Source organism: Petaurus breviceps, unplaced genomic scaffold, assembly GCF_028583685.1.
Source record: "Petaurus breviceps papuanus isolate PSGF00001 unplaced genomic scaffold, PetGlider_PUasm1.0 90752, whole genome shotgun sequence".
Classification (NCBI taxonomy): domain Eukaryota; kingdom Metazoa; phylum Chordata; class Mammalia; order Diprotodontia; family Petauridae; genus Petaurus; species Petaurus breviceps.
In genome coordinates this window covers 8393943-8419179 of record NW_027187336.1, presented here as the reverse complement: position 1 = coordinate 8419179, position 25237 = coordinate 8393943, and the positions used below count along the sequence as shown (strand labels likewise).

Below are 25237 nucleotides of genomic sequence, written 5' to 3'. Positions count from 1 at the left end.
GCCATAGAAGAGTAGTTTCTTTTATTTGTCAGTAGCTGGCCATCACAGTTCTGAAATCTACCTACCTTTAAAAATTCTGTGGCATCTCTTTATAGGCATTGATATTTTGTGGAAATGTTTTCTACTAGTGCTATACATTGCTTTCTTTTAACTGGGGTTCCACCTCCTCCATGACACATACCCTGGGGCTTCTGCATCTCAGGTGAAAGCCAGAATGATTCAAGACAAGCCATCACCCCTGAAATAATCTTATTACAAACTCAATTGACAAAAAGCAGAACAATTCAAAAAATAGGGCATCCATGTTTTTACTGCAAAGTTGTTTTTTTTTTTTGTCAAGAGAGTTAACTTTTACACAAATAACCACTTCTGAATGCAATGCAATGTCACTGCCGTGTTTTTCATTCATGTAAACTGGTCATTGGATTCCCATGCCAGTTGTTGTTCAACTAATTATATGAGTTAGACAAATGTATTTACATATATTATATTAGAACACCATCCAAGGTACAGTTGATTGCAATAATGATGCCAACTGGAAATTCTTTTCAAGGCTTTTTATACTAATTAAACAAACAAAATAAGGCCACCCATAAATTATTAACTTTCTAGTAGGGTTTTTTGTTGTTGTTGTTTCTTTGTGTGTTTTTTTTAATAACACACACAGGTGGATAAAATGTAAAATCAAAATGAACTTCAATCCCTACCACAGTGATGATTGTTATTTTCCATAAAATGAAGTGCATACTAAGAATTTGAAAGAGGGGGTAGGAAATCCACTTGGGACAACGTCATTGAAATGCTCTCTGCCTGTTCAAGAAAAAGAAGACATTTAGTCTAATGTAAACACACACACACACACACACACACACAAATTCCCTGTTCTGAAAAAATCAAAGGCAAAACCTAGGATTATCCTTTTATCCCTCGTGGGGTTGGAGGTTTACATATTTAATCCTAGTTCGTTGTCTAGGTGTTTGACAGGCAGTTTGTTGGCAAGGAGTGATGTTTATTCACATTATTGCCCTGTCTTCAGTTCCTTTTAAGCCTAGCTTAAATATAAAGAAATGAATGTACAAGCTTAAAAAAAAGACAAAAAATAAATAAAACCCTCCAGTATAATTTTAAAGTAAAGTCTTAGAACTATTGACTTTTTAACATCATTACAAAGGTATCTGCATTAGCTAAAATATGAAGATAAAAGCTTTACCAAAGGATATTTCTTCACTTTTTGAAACTTTAAAAAGCAATTGCCAGCAGAGCATAGAAACTATTTTGAATTTTCATTTAATTTCTAACTCAATAATGTCTGAGTCAATGAAAATCTACATCTGAAAATAGACACTACCCACTCAGAAAAGGAAAGCTAATGCTGAATTTCTTCATGTAAATAAAGTTAGATTGATTTCCTTTCTTGCTCTTCAACCTACCATTACACTGTATACCACAAGGACAGAGGGAAATCAGACATTTTGCCTAATGTTAGCATAATTCTTAAAAACAAAAGAATCAACCAAAGATTTCTAAAAAATCATGGCTAAAGAAAAACAGAGGTTTGAAATAGGTAAAGGAGGCTTGAATTTACCTTCATAGGATATATTCAGTCCCTGAATGATATGTCTAGGCATCATGAGACACTTTTCTACTCAAATCTGTACCCAGGATATTCATCAGTATCCATGTACTTGAATGGACTCTTCTCCAAAGAGTGGCTTTTTAAAATAAAGTTTTTAAAAAGACCATCTTACTGGTCCATAAAGACAATCTTCTAAGGAATTTGAAAATATTACAGTTCAGTTTGATTTCTCATCTTTCTGTTTCCATTATCTAGTACAAATACAAGAGAGGAAGAGAAGAGGGAGAGAGAGAAAGAGACAGAGACACAGAGAGACAAAGAGATAGAGAGAGAGCTTACTTATTAAATACTTGGTATTTGGTAAACATTGGGAATTCAAATGACAGCAAGCAAGGTGGTCCCATTTCTCAAATAGCATATATTCTCAAGAAATTACAATGCATAAAGGGTGTGTGTGTGTGTGTGTGTGTGTGTGTGTGTGTGTGTCTAATATCCATGTAATGTAGGTGAGGAGAAAGAGGAGTCTGCAGAGAGGGAAATCAGGCATGAGTGATGTGAAGCAAAGTCAGGGTCATTCCTAAAATCGTGGTTCCTAAGGAGGGAATCACCAATGATGAGAAAAGAGCCCTAGCAATTTTGGACTAACTCCCTCCTTCAAGAATCAGTTCATATTCAGGGATTTAAAAATCACTTTTATTCACTAAAATATAATTAGGAAGGCAAAAACACCATTGTGGAAAATCATTTAACACATCGTGAAGTCAACTTGTTGGTTGACAGATTGATCATTGTCTTTTGAGTTGTGTCATGTCAGATCATGTCAGTGCTTCAATTTGTTAATACAAATAATTGAAGGGACAACAGAAAAAGGAAAACCTTTTATTCATTTCTTAACCTGGGGTCTGAGAACCTTTTTTTAAATAATTTTTAATAGCTACATTTTAATATAATTGTTTTCTTTTGTTAATCATATGTGTTTTATATCATAATTTAGAAACATCACTGTAAGAAAAAGTCATTATCACCCACCAGACTGCCAAAGTGGTACATGAAACAAAAAAGTTTGCTTACTTTATGACTTTTTAAATTAAATGTTATCCTTTCAATGGACAAAATTCTATTTTCTCTTCTTCTCTCCCTCTCTTGAAAAAGAAAAACAAAATCCTTGTAACTAACATATGTAGTCACGCAAAACAAATCCCCACTTCAGTGACATCCAAAAAAAAATAAATATATGCAACCTGATTCTATCACTTCTCTGTCAATAGTTGCATTATTTTATTTCATCCTGCATCCTCTGGATTCATGGTTGGTCATTACATGGATCAGAGTTCTTAAATCTTTTGACGTGGTTTGTCTTTATAATGTTGTTGTTATGGTATGAAATGTTTTCCTGGTTTTGCTCACTTTACTCTGCATCAATTCATACACATCTTCCTAGATTTCTCTGAAACTATTCCCTTCTTTTAAATGTTTCTTTTAAAAAAAACTGAGTGGTCAACAATTCTGTATCTGTTTTCAAAAACTAGTGAAAATATAATACTTAATTACTTATAGGGACAAAAGAATAGTAATTCAATTAAGAAGACATTTATTTATTTAGAATCTAAGTGTCAGGCACTGTGTTAGGGAATGGAAAGGTAAAGACAAAAATGAAAGAATTCCTAACATCAAAGAGACTTCACATTACACTGGGAGGAAATACATGTATACAGATATGTAAATAAAGGCTATCTAAAAATGCACAAAGTGATTTATTTGCTCCTTCAAATAAAAGGGAGGAATTGATTAAGATCATGAATTCAATTAAGATCATGAATTCATATAAAACTTCTTGTAGGAGGTACACAAGTATAGCTAAGGATCCCAAGGGGCAAAGATGGGGGGAACCCTATTTTAAGGCACAGAAGGGGGAGATGGAACTTTATTTAGGAAGAATAGCAAGTAGAGCAGTTTGTTAGAAAAGAATAGTTTTGGTGCTATTCAACCTGGAAGGTAGATTTCTAGGCATTTGAAGGGTGGGAGTCATATGCTAACACAAAATAAAAGGGAAAGAGGAAAGAAGGATAAGAAAGGGAATATAGTTGTTAGGTTGGAAGAGATTTCAAAGACCATATAGTACGACAGCTCTCATTTTAAAGGTGAGGAAACTGTCTCAGGGAAGTAAAAAAACTTCCCAAAGGTACAAACATAGTATGAGAGGCAGAATTTTTCCCCAGGTGCTTTTACTCTAGATTCAGTATTCTTTCCCCTGGAGCACACTGCTTCCGCAAGGGGAAAAAAAAAGAGAAAAAAGAGAAAAAAAAGAATTGGAGGATGAGCGTGTAGAACAGAAGGCGTGAATGAACACCGCCAAATGTGCCAGCAGGGATACTAGGAAATCTACCACGGGCTGCAATGCAAAGATGCTTGTATCTGCATTCAGAGGACCCGTGTTCAAATCCTCCCTCTGGCACTTATTTCGACACTGGCCACTTTCATCTTTTTAGGCCTCGGTTTCCTCATCTGTAAAATGAGGGGGTTGTACTAGATGATCCTTTCCAGTTCTTCATCTATGAACCTCTGTAGTATTAGAGGAAGCGGGGTGTCTGGGAAGAAGTCCTGAAAAGAAAGAAATGTGAAAGGTATTTTGAACTTTGCTCTTAAAGCTTCCAACTCACCTACTCTCAGGTAGAGGGAGGCCCTTCTTCTGAAAAGCCCTGGTGATGTTTGAAATAGAATTGTGAGTCTTAAAGGGCCAACAGCAGCTTCCTTCAGCAGGTCTCAATTCCCCTGGCATCTTTGACTACTGCTGCTGCTGCTTTGCTTTCTTATGAGAGGGAAGCAAGCAGGTGAAACTAGAGTGATTTGTTCTCATTAGCTGGGCCCGTAGGTGTGTGTTTCTTTGCAACACGAGTGCTGAGGTTTAACACTAAGATGAGAGAAGTAGCTGATTCCATGGGACTATCACATATGCCTATTAAAGATTTCCAAGTGTACATTACATGCACAGGCCCTGAACAACTGTCATTTTGATGCACTAGGGAAGATTCTCTGTTAAGAGTGCTGCACTAAACCCCAAGACAGTCTCCATAGACAATACAGAAGCAAGCAGTTTGTACAATCTGCTCTTTTGCAAAGAACCCCTGAGTCCTTCTGGTTAAAGTAACCCCATGTCAGTAAGTAAAGAAATAATATATCAGTTGTGGCTTTGTTCAATTTTCAGGTAGAGCAAACAATTGTTTAAAGTACATGCCAGAAGGAACTCTGTCAAATATAGATTCCTGAAAGCCTGTAGGGCAACACACATGAATTGCAAAGATATAACATATTTACTCCTGTGGGTTGTTACAGTTATGATATTAGTCTGTGTCTTCTGTTAAATCATGTATAGAGCTGTTTTATGGGACCACTGTTCCAAGGACTGGTTTAAGTTAGGGCCTGGTTGGAAGGGGGGGGAGGAAATGGATGGTCTGCAGTTTTATGAGAATGTGAATCAAATCCAAACTTTGGGATTCAATGGAATTGAATTATTTACAAAAATGAATTAACTTTGGCTCTTTGCTCCCGATTTAGTTCACATGAGCAGTTTAAGTTTGCCAACAATAAAAAAGAAAGGTGAGGTAGGTAGATTTTAGTTTTTAATGGACAGTTTCTTGCAATTTGCTATAGACACTTACAAGTTAGAGTATCCTCAAGGTGACCCCCATTGGTCAGTTTGAGGGGGATGGTAGAAGTTTAGTATGTGATTATACAATTTATCTAAATAATACCATAGGGAAAACAAATATTTCCAAGACTGTTTTCTGTATGATAGTTCTTGGACATGTTTGCTTAGTTATGGCTGTGCTGAAAAAACAGTTAAGATGTTCAAAAAAATTAAATGCATATCACTTGCCAAGTTCACTGTGAACATTTATTTTCTTTCTCAATGTCAAAAATGTAAATACTGAAAGACTGCTGGTAGAAAGAAAAATCCCTGTGGTGCATACAGTTCAACTGATCAATGATATGTAATCTGATTCTCGTCAATTATACCGTGTGGTATGGATGCCCTCCAACCACATTTTGATGACAGTCCGTATTTTAATTTTCTGTGGTACTTAATGGTAGCTGGCTGTCATTATAGATGTACTATTTTGTCAATACTGAGTCAAGAAACAATTAAGCTTCATGAAAACACCTGACTGTAATCTGTTCCACTGTATTAGACAAGGAGACAAACACAAACATTTTACTCTCTCTCTCATACACACACACACACACACACACACACACACACACACACAAACACACACATTAGCCAGAGGATATATAGATAAGGGAAAATGAAAAGAATTTACTTACTTTACTTATCTCAATTCTTAATGACATGTGGGAAATGATGATATTAATATGGCAATGAGAGAAAAGGAGATTTTCCCATCAATTAGGATACTGGGATAGTGTAGATTTATTCTCAGTTTCCCTAGTTTTGAATCCTGTCTTGGATAGCAGCATCTTATTTCCTACATAGGCCAGAAAGTTTCTCCAAACCAACCTCCTTGCTCTCACTCCCAGGAGTTTCATTTTATCTACTGTTATAATGGTGATGCTGGCTGACAAATGCTCAAGGGTTATGGTGGAGCTAGAATGAATGATTCTTTGCAAAAATATCTCAAGATCTTTAGATGAAAGGGGGGAAACTATCAGTGCCAAGACAGGTAGGAACATTGGACATTTTACTTTGGGAAACATGTTCACAAATGGAAAAAATTACAAATCCCTGAAATGTCTCTCAGCATTATAAGCATTTTATAGCTTGCCTCAATCAACATATCAAGCAATATTGCTGCCAACTCTCCTGCAACTATCAAAGGGGAAAAAATCCAAGAGAAATAAAGACTCCAAAGGAATTATCCCTTCATATTAGCCTATGACATTCCCCTTGACCCTTTATACATACCATGAACATGTCTTGATAGGTTGGAATTCCCTCTCCTTTCAGTTGTCCTATGCTTTGTACAGTGCAGGGAATTTTAATCAGTGAAATAAACACTCCTGCAGCCATTAGAAAGGAAAGAAATGCAAAGGGTAGGGGAACCTATGTACTAATAATCATGAGCTAGCTTGTCTCTGTATTATCTTGTAGACTCTACCTGGTATTTTACCTATGAGAGAATGACATGTCCCCTAATAAGGAAATCTGAAAGCTAAGGTATAAATGATCTTGCTTGTCCAGCTTACTTAATTGGCACTGCGGTTACTTTAAAAACAACAAAACCTTAGCAACAAAGATGGGTTGACTCTTTAAAAGAATGAGGCAGCTAGGTGGTGCAGTGAATAGAGCACCAGCCCTAGAGTCAGGAGGACCTCAGTTCAAATCCGGCCTCAAACACTTGACATTTAACTAGCTGTGTAACCTTGGGCAAGTCACTTAACCCCAACTGCCTTGCCTTCCCCCCTCCAAAAAAATAAAAATAAGAGTGAGGCAGTAGTACAATAATGTAAAGGAAAGCAGTATTTGAAGACAGAATCCTGATCAATTAATACAATGAATAAATAATCTTGCCTCCAGAGGACTGACATTGAAAAATCCCTGCTTTCCTTCACTACCTGAGTGGTCAGTTTCAGTTTTAGGCAAATGTTATCAGATATGGACAAGGTGTTGGTTTGGCTTACTACCTATATTTCTCTGTTAAAAAGGATGGTTAGGGTAGGGGGATGTCTCATAGAGAAAGGACATCAACATATGTGTGTGCTTATATGCATATATATATGCATTTTTAAAGAATCAATTGAACATGACTAATACAGAAATATGTTTTGTATGACTTCACGTTAGAATGGCTATCATAATATATGCCCTCTCAATAGGTGGGGGGAGGGGCTAGAGGTAAGGAGAGAACTAAAAAAAAGAATGTTAAAAAATTTTAAAAGAATCAATGAAACTTTTTTTAAGTGAGGTACTCTAGAAAGGAAATGATCAAATGAGGAATATAGCCTCTAGTACTAAACTGGTATTGTATTACTGATAAAATTAATATATCCATTAAACCTTTTATTACAAATTGCTTTTTTTTTCTTTTGACTTCTTAAAGGTGGCCAACCAGGTTGTTCAAGCTCTTCTCACTCAAAAGGTAAGGCCCTTTCTAGCTGTGTGCATTTGGATGTGCCTCATATCAGTGGTTTGCATTTCAATTTGTCAAACAGGCCATTTTGATGGATAGATATAATACTTTCCAATCGATTCACTCAGATTACACCAGTGAATGTTTCAGATGGCATATGAAGTCCCATTTGTGAACCTGCAGAGTTGGAAAGTTTAACATCTTGGTAAAGTGGCATAAAGCTTTGTGGAAATTAAAGATTTACATCTACTCAGATGAAAAGAAAATCCATCATTATCATTGTCTAGCTTTTGTTAAATAAAGTGGTAGTCTCTTTCCAGTTCCTGCCAAAAGAAAGTATGCTTCCCAGAAATCAAGGAAGTTCCATTATTATTTTGCTCATTGATAATTTCAACAGAAGCCCTAAATTAAAGCATTAAAGAACCATGCTTTTTGGTCCCTGCCATTCATTCCTCCTCTTGTCCTGCCTTGAATATTTTGATTGCTATTAGCTTTAGAACAATTTAAGATCCTGAATACTGACCCTTGCTAGGAAAGTATGAGTGGCTGTTTGCCCAGATTAGAGTCATTTGGAAATGTTTCCTTTACATTTCCTGTCTCTTTGAAACAAAATTCCAGGGGCTTCAGGTTTTTGTTTTGGGGTTTTTTTTTTTGGCTTGTTTTTTGTCTATAATATCCTTCTGAAATAGAATTCCTCTGAGAAAAAGAACGTGGCCCTCCATATGTCATAAATAGTATAGGAAAGAGTGTGGGTGGGTAATAACATATTCAATCATAGCCTTTTATCTACATTTTTAAATGTATATTATTATAGTTTGACTTAACCAGTCAGTAGCTGTTTCTCAATTACAAACACTTGGATAGATTATATTTATATTTCATAACATAAAGCCACATGTAATGACATATTTGTTAGATTTTCTTAAATAGTGCTTTTGTCAACACTTTGTCTACAACCAATCAAAAAGCTTCCTTTTAATAGTTCAAATAGATTTGAGAATACTTATGAGACTAACTTCTTTGAGATGATCTGATTTCTCCACTGTTTTCTCCCTTCTACTCAAAACTCTCTGTTCCTTTTAATTTGCGACCCAATTCAGGATTCTATGCTTAACTGTTGAAAGACTGTCATTCCTGATGCTTTAAATGCCATCTCAGGACAGAGATAGGAAGGAAGTTTGGTACAATAAAAAGAAAGGGGGCAGGATCCTTCAGGTCAGTCACAAAAAAGGAGCTTCACCAATCCAAGTACTAACTAGCAAACAGATAAATCTACTATACAATTAAGCAGGAAAACATGCTGCTGTGAGATAACATACCTCAGGGATATTGTGAAGCATGAAGAGATGCTGAGTACCTTCAGCAGAATGATATTCTATGGAACCATAAGCCTTCTGGATTTCAATTGAGACTGTAAAATTGCAAAAAAAAATTTTTTAATTAAGTGCATAATATAAAATGGACCCCAATCATATCTGAATGAAACAAGTTCCATAGAGGGCCTTCTGTGGTATAAACCAGAAGAAAAAAATAATTTGAATAATTTATCCAAGTTGCAAAAATCTTTACAGTAAAATTTTAGGTTTGATTGTCGTTTTAGAGCAAATATTATGTAACAAGTACACAGATTCACTAATGAGCAGCTTTTTGCTGTACCTCCTTTCCCCAACAAAGAATCTTTTTTTTTGTACGTATCATGAATCTATACCACTAAGTATTTCATAGTAAAAACATATTTTTTCAATAAAGATTTTGGGAAAATGAATTTTTTCCAGAAACCTTTCAGTTCTTCTTTGTTTTTGAAAATCATTCATTCAATCTTCAGATATCATAATCTTGATTCTATTTGCCTTCCTGACTGTGATCTTCTGAATGGTTGCTTTCCTCTTAGAAATTCCTGAAGCAATGAGGCTTTTTCCTGAAGTTCAGAAGTATATTTGAATTCCACAAAATATAAGCCAACTTAATAATGGTATCTTTAAATTAGGATATGTAGTACCCATTTCATATCAGTTAGATTTCTTTCTAGTTGATATGTTCATATTAGAGAATTTTAAATCAACAGAGAGACATCAGGCATTGTAGAAAGAGAAGACAATGGGGAAAAAAAGAGAAGGAGAATGAGAAAGTTGGAGGGTAAAACTTTTTATTACTACCCTTCCTACTTTTTTTTGCAATAACTTTATGGAAATCAATCCTATTAGAAAGCAGGCAAGATTGAATCACATTCTTTTATTAAGTGCATTCATGTATTAGGTACATAGACGATGCTTACATTAGTCTCATCAAAATAATTGTGTTTGTTCAAATTTTAAGGTATAAAATTCATGTTCTCTGCTCCAGATGTTTTGGGGGTTTTTTAATCAACTTGCTTACATATTCTACTTAACCCCAATAGGTGCTTAAAATATTGATAATGAATAGATAAAACAACCTGTAGGTAACCTCTTTTTAAACAAAAACAAAATGACAACAATTACAATAAGATTCTGACCCCTGGTGCCTCTCAATTTAACTATCTTAAAATACTAGGCCAAGTTTCACTAATCCTCCTGATAATTTGATATCAGATGACTTGGCTAGAAATCACCGATCTTTAATTTTATTCACTTCAACTTGAAGTCATTAGTGGTTTGATTGTCAATGTTTCTGGTCATGTTTTCCAGAATCATGTAGATACTGTAAGTAGCAGCAAGTACAAAACTGTTTTCAGTCTCAATCATGCAGGTAGACTTTTTTGATATTACATTTTGTGTGCCCTTTGGGAAAATATGGCTTCGATCTAATTATATATAGTTTTAATTATACCAGTGCATAGTTTATAGGAAGTAGTTTTCATTGCAATGGCTAATTGATGTTTCTAAACCTTCAAATCTTTCTGTGAAGGTTGTCTTGACGCTGATGGTCATGCAGTGGAAAGAACATAGGATTTGGAAATCAGAAGACCTGAGCACAAATCCCGGCCATTACACTTACCTCCTGTATGACTTGTTGCTTAACCTCTCTGGGTCTCAGTTCTCTATTTTGTATTGAAGTGGTTAGGCACAATCCTGTCTAAGGACACTTCAAGCTCTAAATCTATAATTCCACAAAAAGCCAATGTGAATGTTTCTTGAACATCTTACTTTTCTATTTTTATAAGGACAGATGTAGTAAGATCTTCAGAAATAAAATTCACTACTAAAACTATTTTTTTATTTTTGCATGCATATCTGAGTAATATACCTTTGCCTCATGGTCACTTCACAAGGTGTGGCCTCCTTTTTACAAAAGTGACTTGTCATGTCATAGGATCATATATTAAAAGATGGAAGGGACTTTTGACGTTATCATATCCAGTACTCTCTCTTTACAATTGAGAAAATTCAGACCCAAAGAACTAAGTATCTTGCCCAGTGTCACCAAGGTAGTAAGTGACAAAACTAAAATTTGAGCCTATGTCATATCTCTTTTTATTCCATATATATAGTCTCCCCCCTCTCAGAACGTAAACTACCTACAGATAGGATGTGTCTTTGGTTTTGTATCTATATCTTCCTTGCTTAACACAGACCTTGGCAAATAATAAGCCTTAATATATGATATTCCATTTATTCATTCATTTTGATATTCATTATGATAGAGATTATATTTATACTTTTGCCCATGTTAAAAACCTTCCCCACATCATTCCAGACAAATAAGAATAAAACCTAGTATTAAAACTTACAAAGAATAATATTACATGCAATCTGTCACTCAATGTCAGTTAAGTGTTCCTCATCATTCACTCAGATCACTCTTGTGGCCTTTATTGTCCTCTTATTCTGACTTTAAAGAAACAGAAGAGAGTTGGTCACCATTCTCTTCAAAGCAAACATAGTAACATGCAAAGAAAGTAATGCTGGTCTATCTAGTGTATTATTCTTTCTTCTCTAGAAATAATCCATTCGGACTAGAAGTATTTATAATTGCTAACATTTCTATAGTATTTTAAGTTTACAAAGTGCTTTACCTGCATTATCTCATTTGGTTCTCATAGCAACCATGCAAGATAAGGAGAGGGACTGGAACTGTGATTTCATAGGGATAAGGAACTCTTTTTGATTTTTTTAAAATTTTTAATTTATGGAATAAAACAAGCATTGCCATAACGTAGTACTATTAAAAAAAACGATTGCACGTGAAACTGCAAATCTGCTATGCACAACTTGCTACTCTTTGGATATACAACAAAATTATAATGTGAATTTCTTTTTTTCCCTTTTTCTTCCCTCCCCCACCCCACCAAAAATTAAATTATCAAAAAAACTACTGAGTTAGAAAAAATTATAAAATTCATTTGGAAAAACAAAAAGGCAAGGATATCAAAATAAATAATTTTGAAAATGTAAAGGAAGGAGGTTTAGCAGTACCAGATCTTAAACTATATTATAAGGTAGTAATTATCAAAACTATCTAGGATAAGGAACTTTTGGGAGAGGGAATTATCTCTCTCAATACAGATCAGTACCTTCTCTGCAACTCATGGTGCTCCTAAAGAATTGACTGATAGATGAAGTGCTTTGTCCAAGGTCTCACAAATAGTAAGGTAGGTGGTATTATTCTATTTTACAGAGAAGAAGAAGAATAGTGCTTGACTTACTGATCTTGGACAAAGCATTTCATGTTTTAGTCAGTTCTCTAAGATCACTGTATGTTAATTTCATTAACATACTAAAGTAAAGGGCTTTGCCCTGGGTCACACAATTTGTGTCTGAGGCAGGATTCAACATCCCCCTCCACCCAGGCCTTTCTAACTATAAACGCTAATACTCTTTCTACTATACCACATTGCCTATAGCACAGCATGGATGAGAAGAATGAACCGCCCCCCCCCCCCAAAAAAAAAGACCTGGAACAAGGAAGCAATACTTTTATTCTATAAAAGCTTTTTTTTTAATGGTTCCCACTTGCTTACCAGTTATAGAAAGTGCAGTGGAAGAATTCTGGAACCTTTCTTTCCCCTACAGTACAATTTGCTGAATGATACTCATGAGCTAATGGTGATACATTTGATCCGGGTTCCTAGTGTCAATATTTTTTCCCCGTCTAATGTACTTCTACCATATCCTAAGTAATAGTAATGATCATTTAAATTCTGATACTTATAGAGAACTATCTTTAGAACTCATTGATTTTTGTTTCTATTTGAGATAAATACCAAAGTTGCCCTTCATGGTTTTCCTGCTGAAATCATTGATACCAATATTTGGAATTCACCTTGCCCTGCTAAAATTGGCCAATGAACATATTTGTATTGGTTTCTTCACCTGAAAGTAAAAATTATCCTATTTTTCTCCTCTTGCAGGAACTATTCATGTTTACTTAATTCACAGTCAATTATTATTAATTGCTTAATTAGGGTAATGAAAACAATTAGCGTTCTGGAGCAGAGAGTGTTATATACATGCTAAAAACAACAATCAGTCTAAATAAGTCATGCAGGGCTTGTAACCAGGCAGTCACTGATTTTTGAAGTCAAACAGATGCAGGATTTTAATTGGTTCCCTAATTGTCCTCACCAAATTGTCTTGGGCACACAGGGAGGGTTTTTGGTTTATCTGCATATTTGTCCCACTTTGGGTCTACCAGCTCTGCATTTCAAATCTGCCTTTGTTAGAGTAAATAAGCTGGTATCTCCTCTGCATACTCTTTCCTTGTTTAGCTAAATGATGAGCTAGCTATACAGTGCATCAGGACTTGTTCCTGTTTCTTTGCTGCCTTTAAATGAAATGCATTGTGAGTTGAATGATGATGAAGGTTGCTGAAGCAGAGAGTAAATGCTTTTATGAAGGCCTGACTGGAGAACCCACCCAGTAGACCCATCTATAGAACACCTGAAACCTGTTTCTAAAGACCCCACCACCCTCCACTTAGACCCTTTTCTTCTTCAGTCTCTCATTCTTTTTCTGAGATTAGTATACTTTTAAGGGTGTCAGGGCAAAAACCTGTACTACCTTACTTTAAGTAATACTAAGGTGAGCAGTCAACCTCTTTATATCATAGTATTCAGGTCTTGAAAAAATGAGAATGGCTTATCCATTGCAGCTCTAATTATAACACCACTCACCAAAATTCATCATCATTCACATCATTTTCATCCAAAAAAAATATTAAGTGTCTATTATGTATAAAGAAGCGTAACAAGAAGGCCAGCTGTGGAGTAAGGAGACCTGGGTTTGAAGTCCTGCCTCTAACGTAGATAGCGATAGAATGTCTCTGCATCACAGGCAACTTTCCCAGGCTAATAAGCTGTTGCTAGTGGTATGCTAGTAAATATTTAACATCTGGCTTTCCTGGTGAGGAGAGGTGATGGGGGGGGCGTAGAAAGGGGGAGAGTGGGAGCAGTATTCACTATAAACTTTTTAGGTTAATCTGCATGATAAACATTTTGTCCATCACTTTCTTAAGTCTAGACAATCAACAACAAAATAAATCAAGCCTGGATGTGTAGCATTTGCTGACTTCTAAGATGTAAATGCTGCCTGGAAAATTTAAGAATCAACTCTGTCTAGCTGGTTCCGGCTGACTCTAGGAAACCCCTGACTGCAGTTTGCCTAAAGCTGATCTGTATTAAATGAAGGGATTTCCACACCAGGCCTTGTCTACTGATGAAATCATGGGTCTGTCAGGCTCCATCACATCCTGTCCCTCCCCCTTAAAAATAGTAATGCACTCTGTGTCTTGGATTACAAACTCAAATAGAAACAAAACAGTTAGCCTATTCTCTAGAAGTTTAAGATCTAATTGGGAAGACATTACAAATGCATAATAACAACTTAAGAAAACAAATTAGCATATGCTGAGTAACAAATGGGCAGAATAGTCAGTCTTACAGGAATTCCAAGATGACTTTATCACTGAGTGGTAAGGGAAGGCTACTTGGAGAATATTTGGTTTGAACTTGAATTTGAAGGAAAGGAAGAATTTAGCCAAAGAGAAAGGGAAAGTCAATTGATCAATAAATATTTATTGAACACCTACTATGTTCCAAGAACTGTGTTAAACCCATGGGATTTAAAGAAAGGTAAAAGATAGTCTCTGCTCTCAGGGAGTCTTTTGGCAGAGACATCATGCAGACAATTATGTATATGGAAGTCTTATATAGGATAAAACTGAAATAATCAACAGAGGGAAGGCACTAGAATCAAGGAAGGTCAAGAAAGACTTCCTGTGGAAGGCAGGATTTTAGCTAGGATGTGAAAGAAGCCAGGAGATGCAGATGAGGGAGGAGATGCATTGCAGAGATGGGGGATAGCCATTGAAAATGCCTGGGATGGGGCACGTAGGTAGTGCAGTGAATAGAGTACCGGTCCTGGAGTCAGGAGGACCTGAGTTCAAATCCAGCCTCAGACACTTAATACCTACTAGCCATGTGACCTTGAGCAAGTCACTTAACCCCAATTTTCCTGCCTCCCCTCTCCAAAAAGAAAAAAAAGTGCTTGGGATCAGGAGATGGAATGTCTTGTTCAAAGCACAGCAAAATGGCCAGTGTAATTCAACTTCAAAAAATAGATACACTGCCAATGTAGCTCCCAAAAATACAGGGATGGGGGCAAGGAAAAGGAGAGAAGAAGGTATAAGAAGGAGGACAGGTTGTGTGGGACTTTAAAAGCCAAACAGAGAATTTTCTTTTTGATCCTGGAGATGATAAGGAACCACCAGAGTTTATTGAGTCAGGAGAATTGGAGAATGAAGGCACAAAAAATGTATATATCATGTCCAGCACTTAGCACAGTGTCTGGCAAATAATAAGCACTTGGTAAATGTTTGTTCATTGATTGATTAATTTATGTTTGGAGAACAGTTGTCAGGATCATGGGAGCATAGACTTATAGCATCAAGGAACCTCAAAAGCCATTAGTCCAACCCTGTCCTTTCTCAGGTGAGAAAACTGTGGCCCAGGGAGGTTAAGTGACAAACACAAGATCTCATAGGTGGTAGCAAAGAAGATTTGAATCCAGTTTATCTAACTTTACCTGAATAGAAAGCCAAAAAGTTGAAGATAAGTTTAGAGGCATAGGTAATAATTGTGACCACTTATTCTTTTATAGCACTTTGAGTTTTATAATGTGCTATCTCCATAACTATAAGATATAGGCAATTTAAATATGACTCTTCCCCCTTTTCAAATGGATAAACTGAAACTCAGAGTGATTAAGTGATTTGTTCATAATTCACAAAGCCAGGATGGGAGTGGATTGAAGAGGACCTTGTATGCCAGACTATAGAGTTTGGAAATTACCCTGGGATCTATCTTAGATGTCATCAAAGGAGGCCTGATCCCTAAAATGAGAGGAACATAATCTCACCATAAGGCAAACTTATTTTAAAATATTCTGGAGGTAGGATACTAATGATAAAAAAATTTTTAAATAAAAATTTAAGGTTTGAAGTTATAATCAGTTAATAAGCATTTATTAAGTTCCTCCTGAATGCTCAGTCCAGCTGCCTCATTTTGTCTATAGGAAAAGTTGACCAGAGAGATTTTGTAGCTCAGTCAAGGTCAAATGCATATTCAGTGGAAGAGGAAGGATTTGAACCTTGGTCCTCCAATTTTCAATTCATCACTCTTTCCACTGTAGCTTGATGCATCTTTAAGTCTCTGAACTTCTTTGATCTCCCCAAAATAGATACAGAAACAATAGTGACAGAAATGTGATTATCATATCTCTCCATCAGGTATGCAGCCAGAAAACATGCAAGGATACTTTAATAGCTTCATTCCAAGCATGGACAAATGACAAGTGTCCTTATTTAAAAACCATGGCTGTAGTTCTCCCACCGAATGCATCACTGACTCTAATAGCTAAAGTGCTGTAAGTTATCCTGCTGAGCTTCTACAAATGAAAAAAGGAAGCTCCATCAAAAGCAATAGTTTCTTTAGTTCATCAAATTTCTATTCACTGAAAAAATATTATTGTCCTTGTAAGTTCTGTTTTATGATTGCTTTTATGAAGACAGTGAAGAGGTAAAATATATAGGTGGAAACACAAATTGACTTTATATGGCTAAGATTTATAACCCTCAAAAATAGCATACCACATTGATCTATTTCTGATTTAAAGTTTTTCTTCTTTTTTAAATTCAGCATTCCCTACACATAATAATCCTATCAGACAGTGACTTGTACCGGAAAACCTTCTATTTGGTATCTTTCTGGGGGCTTTGAACAATAAAACCATAATTCTTTGCCTAATATGTCCTGAAACATTATACAAAATAGTGCAAGACATATTTGAGTTTCTCTGACAGCCTTTTCCCCCTTCCTTCAATGCATCCTGCAGGACCTGAGGGAGGAGTGTGTAAAGTTGAAAACAAGAGTATTCGATTTGGAACAACAGAATCGAACATTAAGTGTGCTATTTCAACAGAGAGTCAAACCAGCTTCAGATCTACTCCTTCAGGTATGTGCCTACATGGGGAACAATCTTTGCAAATGAAACTTTATTTCTGAAAGGATGCTAATAGGAACAACTCATAAATGCTTGAGAAGAATGTCTCTAGTGTCATGGATCGTGTTGAATTCAAAAGAGGTCTCCACCGAATTCTGGCTCACATGCTGCATACAGATTTTCTAAAATGACAACAGAAAATTAGAAAAGGAATACATACTAACACATGGTCATCAGAAAGTATCTTCCAGTAAACTAAAGAGAATGGTGGAAGGATCCCAAGAGTTGTTGAATAATTTGCAGACCAATATTAGCACTTTTCCATTTGGTGATAAACAGTGAATAGTTTTATGTAAAATGGAAATAGATTTCTTTAATGTAGTCACAATCTTGCAGTATAAATGCAATACTGGGTTGCTCTATTGCATATGCAGTAATAAATTATAGAAGTTGCTTTCTTTTTTCCTTTTTCATGAACTCGGACTGACCAAATCCTTGCAATAAATGCCGTTTGAAGGAAAGGTCTCTTTTAACAATCAAGTGCAATTTTTATGTTCTTGCCAATGAAAGGGTTTTGTGGAGCTGGTCCCAGAAAAGTCTTTTTAATAAATAAACTGATGTAACCTATACTTACCCTGGCCCCTATCTTCATTTAGTGCTATTTTCTGTCAGTAGAGCATACAGTACTGTCTATCTTTTGCATATGTGGTAAAGAATGAAGGGATGTTCTTGTTGTACAAATCTTTCCAAGTTTATGTGGATTGCAAAAATATTGATATTATTGCCTGTCAGTGAAATCAAACATGCCCAATGAAAGTGATTCAGGATGTTTCAGTTTATTTTTAAATTTGCATGAGATCTGCCATTGTGACATACATGGTAAAATTATAACTAATACGCATATAGTACATTATATAGCAAACAGTTTGTATACAGTATTTATTTGAGCCTCACAATAACCTTGTGGAGTAAATAAGGCAGGTGTTACTATCATTATTTTACTATGAGAAAACTGAGGCTCAGTCATTTTTTTCAACTCTAAATCCAACATTCTATCCACTATACCATAGGTAGAGTGTTCTATTTATAACCAAAAGACCTGGGCTCTATCAGTTGTTCTGTGTGTGTGTGTGTGTGTGTGTGTGTGTGTGTGTGCGCGTGCGTGCGTGCGTGTGAGAGAGAAAGAGAGAGAGAGACAGAGAGAGATAAACAGAGACCTTTGTCAGCTTATCTCTTTAGGCCTCCATTTCTTCATCTATAAAAGGAAGACACAGCACTCTAATCACCCTTCTTTGCTACAAATTTATGATCCTATGGCATAATAAAACTTTTCTAAAGTTTCATTAATGCCTTTTTATGACCTATTTCCAAATGTATTTCCCCTCCTTTGTAACAAAGAAAGTTAAGTAAAACCAGCCAATAATCATCTCTGTGCAACAGCCTACATAAAATACCCTCTACCACATTTCTACTGATAAATATGGTTGATATCTCTCCTAAGACTTATGTTGGTTATTTCATTTAATCTGAAATTTATTGCCTTTTACTGTTACTTTCATTTACACTACTGTTATTTTTATTTATTGTTAGTTTTCAACATTGATTTCCATAAAATTTTGAGTTACAATTTTTTCTCCCTGTCTTTCCCCTACCCCCCACCTAAAAATTGCAAGCCTACTGAATACTACTTCCCCCAATCCGTTCTCTCTTACATCCTCCCCCATCACACCCCTAACTTTGTAATAGGGCAAGATGGGTTTCTATACCCCAGTAACTGTATATCTTATTTCCCAGTTGAGTGTAAAAAAACAAATTTTTAAACATTTGTTTTTAAAACTTTGAGTCCAGATTTTTTTTCCTTCTTCCTTCCTCACCCACCCCCACTGGAAAGATAAACAATACAATATAAGTTGTACATGTGTAGTTACCCAAATCATTTCTATAGTAGTTATATTGTAAAAGACTAACTATATTTCCCTCCATCCTATCCTACCTCCCACTTATTCTATCTTCTCCTTTAACCCTATCCCTTTTCAAAAATGTTTCCTTCTAACTACGCTCTCCCCCAATCTGCCCTCCCTTCTGTCATCCCCCCTCTTATTTCCTACCCCCCTATTTTCCTGTAGGGTAAGATACCCAATTGAGTGTGTATGTTATTCCCTCCTTAAGCCAAATTCAGTGAGAATCAGGTTGTCCCATTCCCTTTCACCTTCCTGTTCTTCCCCTTCATTGTAACAGTTTTCTCTTGCCTCTTTTATATGAGATAATTTACCCTAATCTATCTCTCCCTTTCTCCTCCTCCCAATAAATTCCTCTCTCACTTCTTAATTTTATTTTTTATATATCATCCCTTCATATTCAACTCATCCTGTGCCCTCTGTCTATGCATACATGAACATATATATGCCCACATTCACATATTTATATACACATACACATATGTATACCCTTCTATACATACATATACACACACACGTATATATTCCCTTCAGCTATCCTCATACTGAGAAAAGTCTAATGAGTTAAAATTATCATTTTTCCATGTAGGAATATAAATAGTTCAACTTTAATAAGTTCCTTATTATTCCTTTTTCCTGTTTACCATTCTCATGCTTCTCTTGTTTCTTATATTTGATAGTCAAATTTTCTCTTCAGCTCAGGTTTTTTCATCAAGAATGCTTGAAAATCCTCTATTTCATTGAATGACCATATTTTCCCCTGTAGGCTTATACTCAGTTTTGCTGAGGTAGGTGATTCTTGGTTTTAGTCCTAGCTCCTTTGACCTCTGGAATATCATATTCCAAGCCCTTTGATCCCTTAACGTAGAAGCTGCTAGGTCTTGTGTTATGCTGATTGTGTTTCCACAATACTCAAATTGTTTCTTCCTTACTGCTTGCAGTATTTTCTCCTTGAAAAAATATCAGGGCAATTTTGCTTGATAATTTCTTGAAAGATGGTGTCTAGGCTCTTTTTTATCATGGCTTTCAGGTACTCCATTAATTTTTAAATTATCTCTCCTGTATCTATTTTCCAGGTCAGTGGTTTTTCCAATGAGATATTTCATGTTGCCTTCTATTTTCTCATTTGTTTGGATCTGTTTTATAATATCTTGATTTCTCACAAAGTCATTAGCTTCTAATTTGTCCAGTCTAATTTTGAAGGAGTTATTCTCTTCGGTGAGTTTTTGAAATTCCTTTTCCATCTGGCAAATTCAACTTTTAAGGCATTCTTCTCTTCACTGGCTTTTTTCGGCCTCTTTTGCCATTTGAGTTAGCCCATTTTTTAAGGTTTTATTTTCTTCAGTGTATTTTTGGGTGTCCTTTAGCAGACTGTTAATTCTCTTTTCATGATTTTCTTGCATCATTCTCATTACTCTTCCCAATTTTTCCTCCACTTCTCCCACTTGATTTTCAAAATCCTTCTTGAGCTTCTCCATGGCCTATAACCAATTCATATTTTTCTTGGAGGCTTTTGATGCAGGAGGTCCAACTTCCCTGTCTTCCTCCCACTCCATGCCTTGATCCCTTTTTGTCCTCAAAAAAGGATTCTATGGTCTTTTTGTGCTTCCATTGCTTGCTCACGTTGCCAGCCAATTTCTTGACTTTTGAGCTCTTTGCCACAGTAGAACTCTGCTTCCAGAATGGAGAGAGCTATGTCCCAAATCTCAGCTGCCAAAGCTATTAGGAGGGCTCCCTCTTTACAGTTTTCACAAGCTCTGGCTCATTGGTCACACACCCCAGGACCACCACTGAAGACTGTGATCCAGATCCAAGCAGGTTAAAGCAAGAGCGATTACCCTCAGAATGGTTGCTTGGTCCCCCTATGATCTGCAGGCCAGGAGCTCTAGAATCAGCCCTGTGGGGGTGGCTGCACAGCCTCTGCCCCTCGGGGCCAGACCAGGCTCTTCACCCCCAACCCCTCCCCCCAGTTCCAACAGAGTTCCACACTGACCTTTTACTTTGTCTTTGGTGTTTATGGGTTGAGAAGTCTGGAAACTGTCACAGCTACTTATGATTCACTCTCCTGAAGTCTGCTCTGGTGGCTGCTGGTCAGGGCTGCCCTGGGGCTGGAACCACACAGCTCACGCTGGACTGTGTTCAGCTCCTAGCCCTGTGTGATAGACCCTTCCTCTCCACCTGCCAGGAGCCCATGCCAAGTTTTTGCTTCTACTCCACCATCTTGGCTCCACAGTCCATTTACACTATTGTTGTAGTTATTGTGTATGTGAAAGAGATTACCTACAAAAAGTACATTGCAAACCTTAAACTGCTATATAGATGCTATTATTGTATTATCTAAACTCTGATCTCTTCTCTCTGAACCATTTCATATGAATCTTCCAAAATTTTCTGATTGTTTCATATCCATTATTTCTCATGGTGCAGGTATATTCCATTTAATTCACATACAATACTTCATTCAGTCATTCACAAATTGCTGGATTCCCAGAAACATGTTTTTGCTCATAATATCTCTTCCCTCCCCACCATCTATAGGAAGCTGTTTCATCTGCATTATTACTACTTTTCCACATAGCATTTTTTCTTTTTCAATACAAATATGCAGCTACAACATTAGACACAGCTGAGCAACTAAAACTCACATGTGTGCGCGCACGCACACACACACACACAAGGAAACAATATGCAACTTCTTTGGGTATTCTCTTTAATGCCTTTAAAGTTATGTTCTTCCATTCAAAATGGTACTTCTCTCAATATATTCAAGGACTCTGTCCACCAGGTTTACTTTCTAATATATTTATGTAATAATTGACTCCTAATTTAAGCTGCCTTCCAGCTTTTCCTTCCTTTCCTTGCCCTCCCACCCCCTCCTCACCTCCCACCAATTCTTCACACTTATTTTTCTCTGCTCATTCTGTTTTCCCAACTGGGAAACTTTTTGTCCCAGTAACATTGCACTATATATGTATATGTGTGTGTGTATATATACATATATATGTACACATACATATATACACATACACATATATACACATATATGTACACATACACATATATACACATACATATATGTACACATACATATATGTGTGTGTGCTTATATTTATATTTTCTTCTGGTTCTTTGTTGTTTTCATTACACATATGAACGCATTCCTAAATTCTCCATTTAATTCAAAGAGGAGTCATGCCTCTCGAATTAAACACTAGAAAAGACACATCCTTCTGTGGGGTTACAAATATACATCAGTAGAGGAGTCAGGCAAAGGTTACCTTTTTCTGTATCCAAATGTTTTAATCCTAGTATTATGCTATTTGCTCAAACAAGCTACCATCAAAATACCATCATTTGCTCATGGCTATGCCATGAGTGAGCAGCCAGGAAGAATATCAGGATTCCAGCAAGGCTACCACATCCATAACCACAGCTCTTTAATCTGAGCTGGGTTCCAAGGTCATTCCAAAACCTATGATCTCCCAGATGGCAGTGAAATGTACTCTTAATGTGCCACTGAAATTTACAATAAACATATTTGGGGTCCTCTGGGAAATAAGAGGAAGTTGCAGTTCGTTTCAGAGAAAGAAAGACATTTGATAAAGCTTAACATCAAAATGTAATTTGGCCCCCCAAATTAAAATAAAATAGCTCTGTGAATTGCAAAATGGATCTCATCTCTTAAATTAATTTTCTTTCTGCTTTATTTGTTAGAGCCTAATTCATAATTTATGACTCAAAAATAATATGAAAGAAACATTCTAACTGAATTCTTTTTCTTAGGTCAGGCCTACAGTAAATAAGTTTTTCATAGGGGATTTCATATCCATAAAAAGTTGTATTTATTTTGCTTTGTCATAATCAAGATTCAAGGCTTTCTAACAGTTGTTGAGCATAAATGAATTCTTATGTCTTGCATATTTCAACATGAGGTTTTTCTGTTAATATAAATATATTTGTATATACATATGTGCACATGTGTATATACATATATACATTTATATATATAAAGATTGGTCACTACCATTAATGCATCTTGGTGATTCACTTACATTTATTATTTTTCCTTGGAATTTATAAATATACCAATATTCAAATGTTAGGAAATTATGTTTATTTTATCAACACGTACCTGGTAATGTCACTGTAATTTTTTTATTGTCTTCATTTTTTCCCCAAATTTTTAAGACTTTTTTTAACCAGAACTCTCTAAAATCATATTGTTAGTTATAAAGGTATTATGGTTAAATGTTACTATACCATGTGACATACCACAAGGCAAAAAGTTGCCTACTTTTCAGCAGCTTAAATTTCTTAATTAGGCCAAATTAGTGCAGACCAACTTAGAGGAAAGTATTAGCTTACCAGTTTGGGGTTGTAATAATTATCTGCGTATAATTTTGGAGCATAATGGTTTTAATTGTTTTGGTACTAGTTTGATGAGTAATTGGAAAGGTAAGTGCATGCTCATAGCTCTAGTTAAAATTAAAATGCTACCAATACAAAGAGAAGGAAAAATTGTCTTTGTCCTTATAGCACCAATGCAATATTTACAGCACCATGATTACTATAATTATACTGGCACACTGCATGATTGCAAAATATAACAGATTCTCCATGTAGAAGACAGAAGCAATACATTTATTTCGACATCAGAAAACCAAATCTCCAAACCCAGGAAGCTGATTCCATCATAGTAGCAAACAAGTTAATAAGCCACAACAGCACGGAGAGCCACATCATCCTTCACACAAACCAGCATTTGCTCACAAGCCTGACTGACTCCCTGGGACCCGTGATCTCCCAGTCTAGCTAGCTCTGACTTCCAGCTTCCTGTGGGCTCTGCTCCATCCTTCAGCAAACTCCTTCTACCACAGGCTCCATGTTATTATATTCAGCCTGTTAGGGGGCAGAGTTTATTTTCAAAGCAGGGAAGGTCTTCTAATTTCCTTAGGCTTATTAAGGGACAGGGAAGATCTTCAAATCTCCATTATCATTACAGTCCTTAAGAAGCTGAAATTCTAATAGGAACGGTGAAAAGTAACTATGCAAATACAAATTGAAACTTCAATTCAACTTGGTTGAAACTTCAAACAAGTTAATATCTATGAAATACCTACACTGTGCCAGGCACTGCACTAGGTAATAGAGATACAAAGATAGAAATAAAACATTCTCTATCCTCAAGAAATGTATGTTCTATCAATGAATATGTATGCATATATACAATATACAAAAAAAAATTTAAGCTTGCCTTGTATTAAATTGGCACTGTTGAATGTATGAATGAATTCTCCAGGTCAGAGAATGAGTAATGTTTCCTTACAGAAGAGACTATCTCTCTGGCATTTCTGTTTGGGGAGTTGCTAGATAGAGGGAAAGGGTCAGTGGGGGCACGTTCCAATGTTCTCTGGATTGTAAACATGTCACTGCACCACAGAATCATAGCTTCATAGATATAGAGCTAGAAGGGGCCTAAGAAGCAATCTAGACCAGCCTTTTGACTTTATAGGTTGGCCAGTCAGTCAACATGCATTTATTAAACACTTACTATGTTCCAGTCACTGTGGTAAATACTAGAGATACAAAGAAAGGGAAAAAAATAGTCCTTATTATTATCAAGGAGCTTATAGTTCAATGGGGCAGATAGCATACGAATAGGTATAGACAAGATGCATAGTCTATCAAAAAGAATTTATTAAATGCTTACATGTGCCAGGTACTGTTCCAATTCTGGAGATACAAAAAGGAAAAATTGTCTCTGTCCTGATGGAAATAAAATTATAATGGGAAGGTTGAAAAATAACTATATAAATACAAGATCTGTACAGAGTAGAAGGAAAGTTGTGGGTGGGGGCTGATATGGTCAGACTTATCCTTTCATGCTTTAGGGAAATCATTTTGACACCTGACTAGAGGATATATTGAAATGGGAAGAAATATGAGGTCACGATTAATTAGAATTGGTCATCTTTCAATCCTACTACTGTAATAGCATGGGTAAAAGGTGATAAGGGCCTGAACCAGGGTGGTAGCTCTTTCAGAGGAGAAATAGGTCCATAAAAAGAAATGATTTGGAGGTAGAAAAGACAGACTTAGTTATGGGTTAGATGTGTGAGGTGAATGAGGGTGAGGAATTGAAGATAATACCAAGGTTGTAAATCTGGATAACTGGGAGGTTGGTGGTACACTTGAGAT

The 25237-nt window shown here is 36.1% G+C and overlaps 1 protein-coding gene across 8 annotated transcripts in view; it reads left to right on the top strand.

Moving 5' to 3' along the window:
- Nucleotides 1-25237, top strand: part of NCKAP5 (NCK associated protein 5) — a 1185533-nt gene that overhangs the window by 960483 nt on the left and 199813 nt on the right. For all 8 annotated transcript variants that reach the window (XM_069067791.1, XM_069067792.1, XM_069067796.1 and 5 more), the window contains 2 exons: nt 7636-7674; nt 16974-17093. In XM_069067791.1, coding sequence (XP_068923892.1) covers nt 7636-7674; nt 16974-17093 — 159 coding nt within the window. The remainder of the gene's footprint in view (nt 1-7635; nt 7675-16973; nt 17094-25237) is intronic.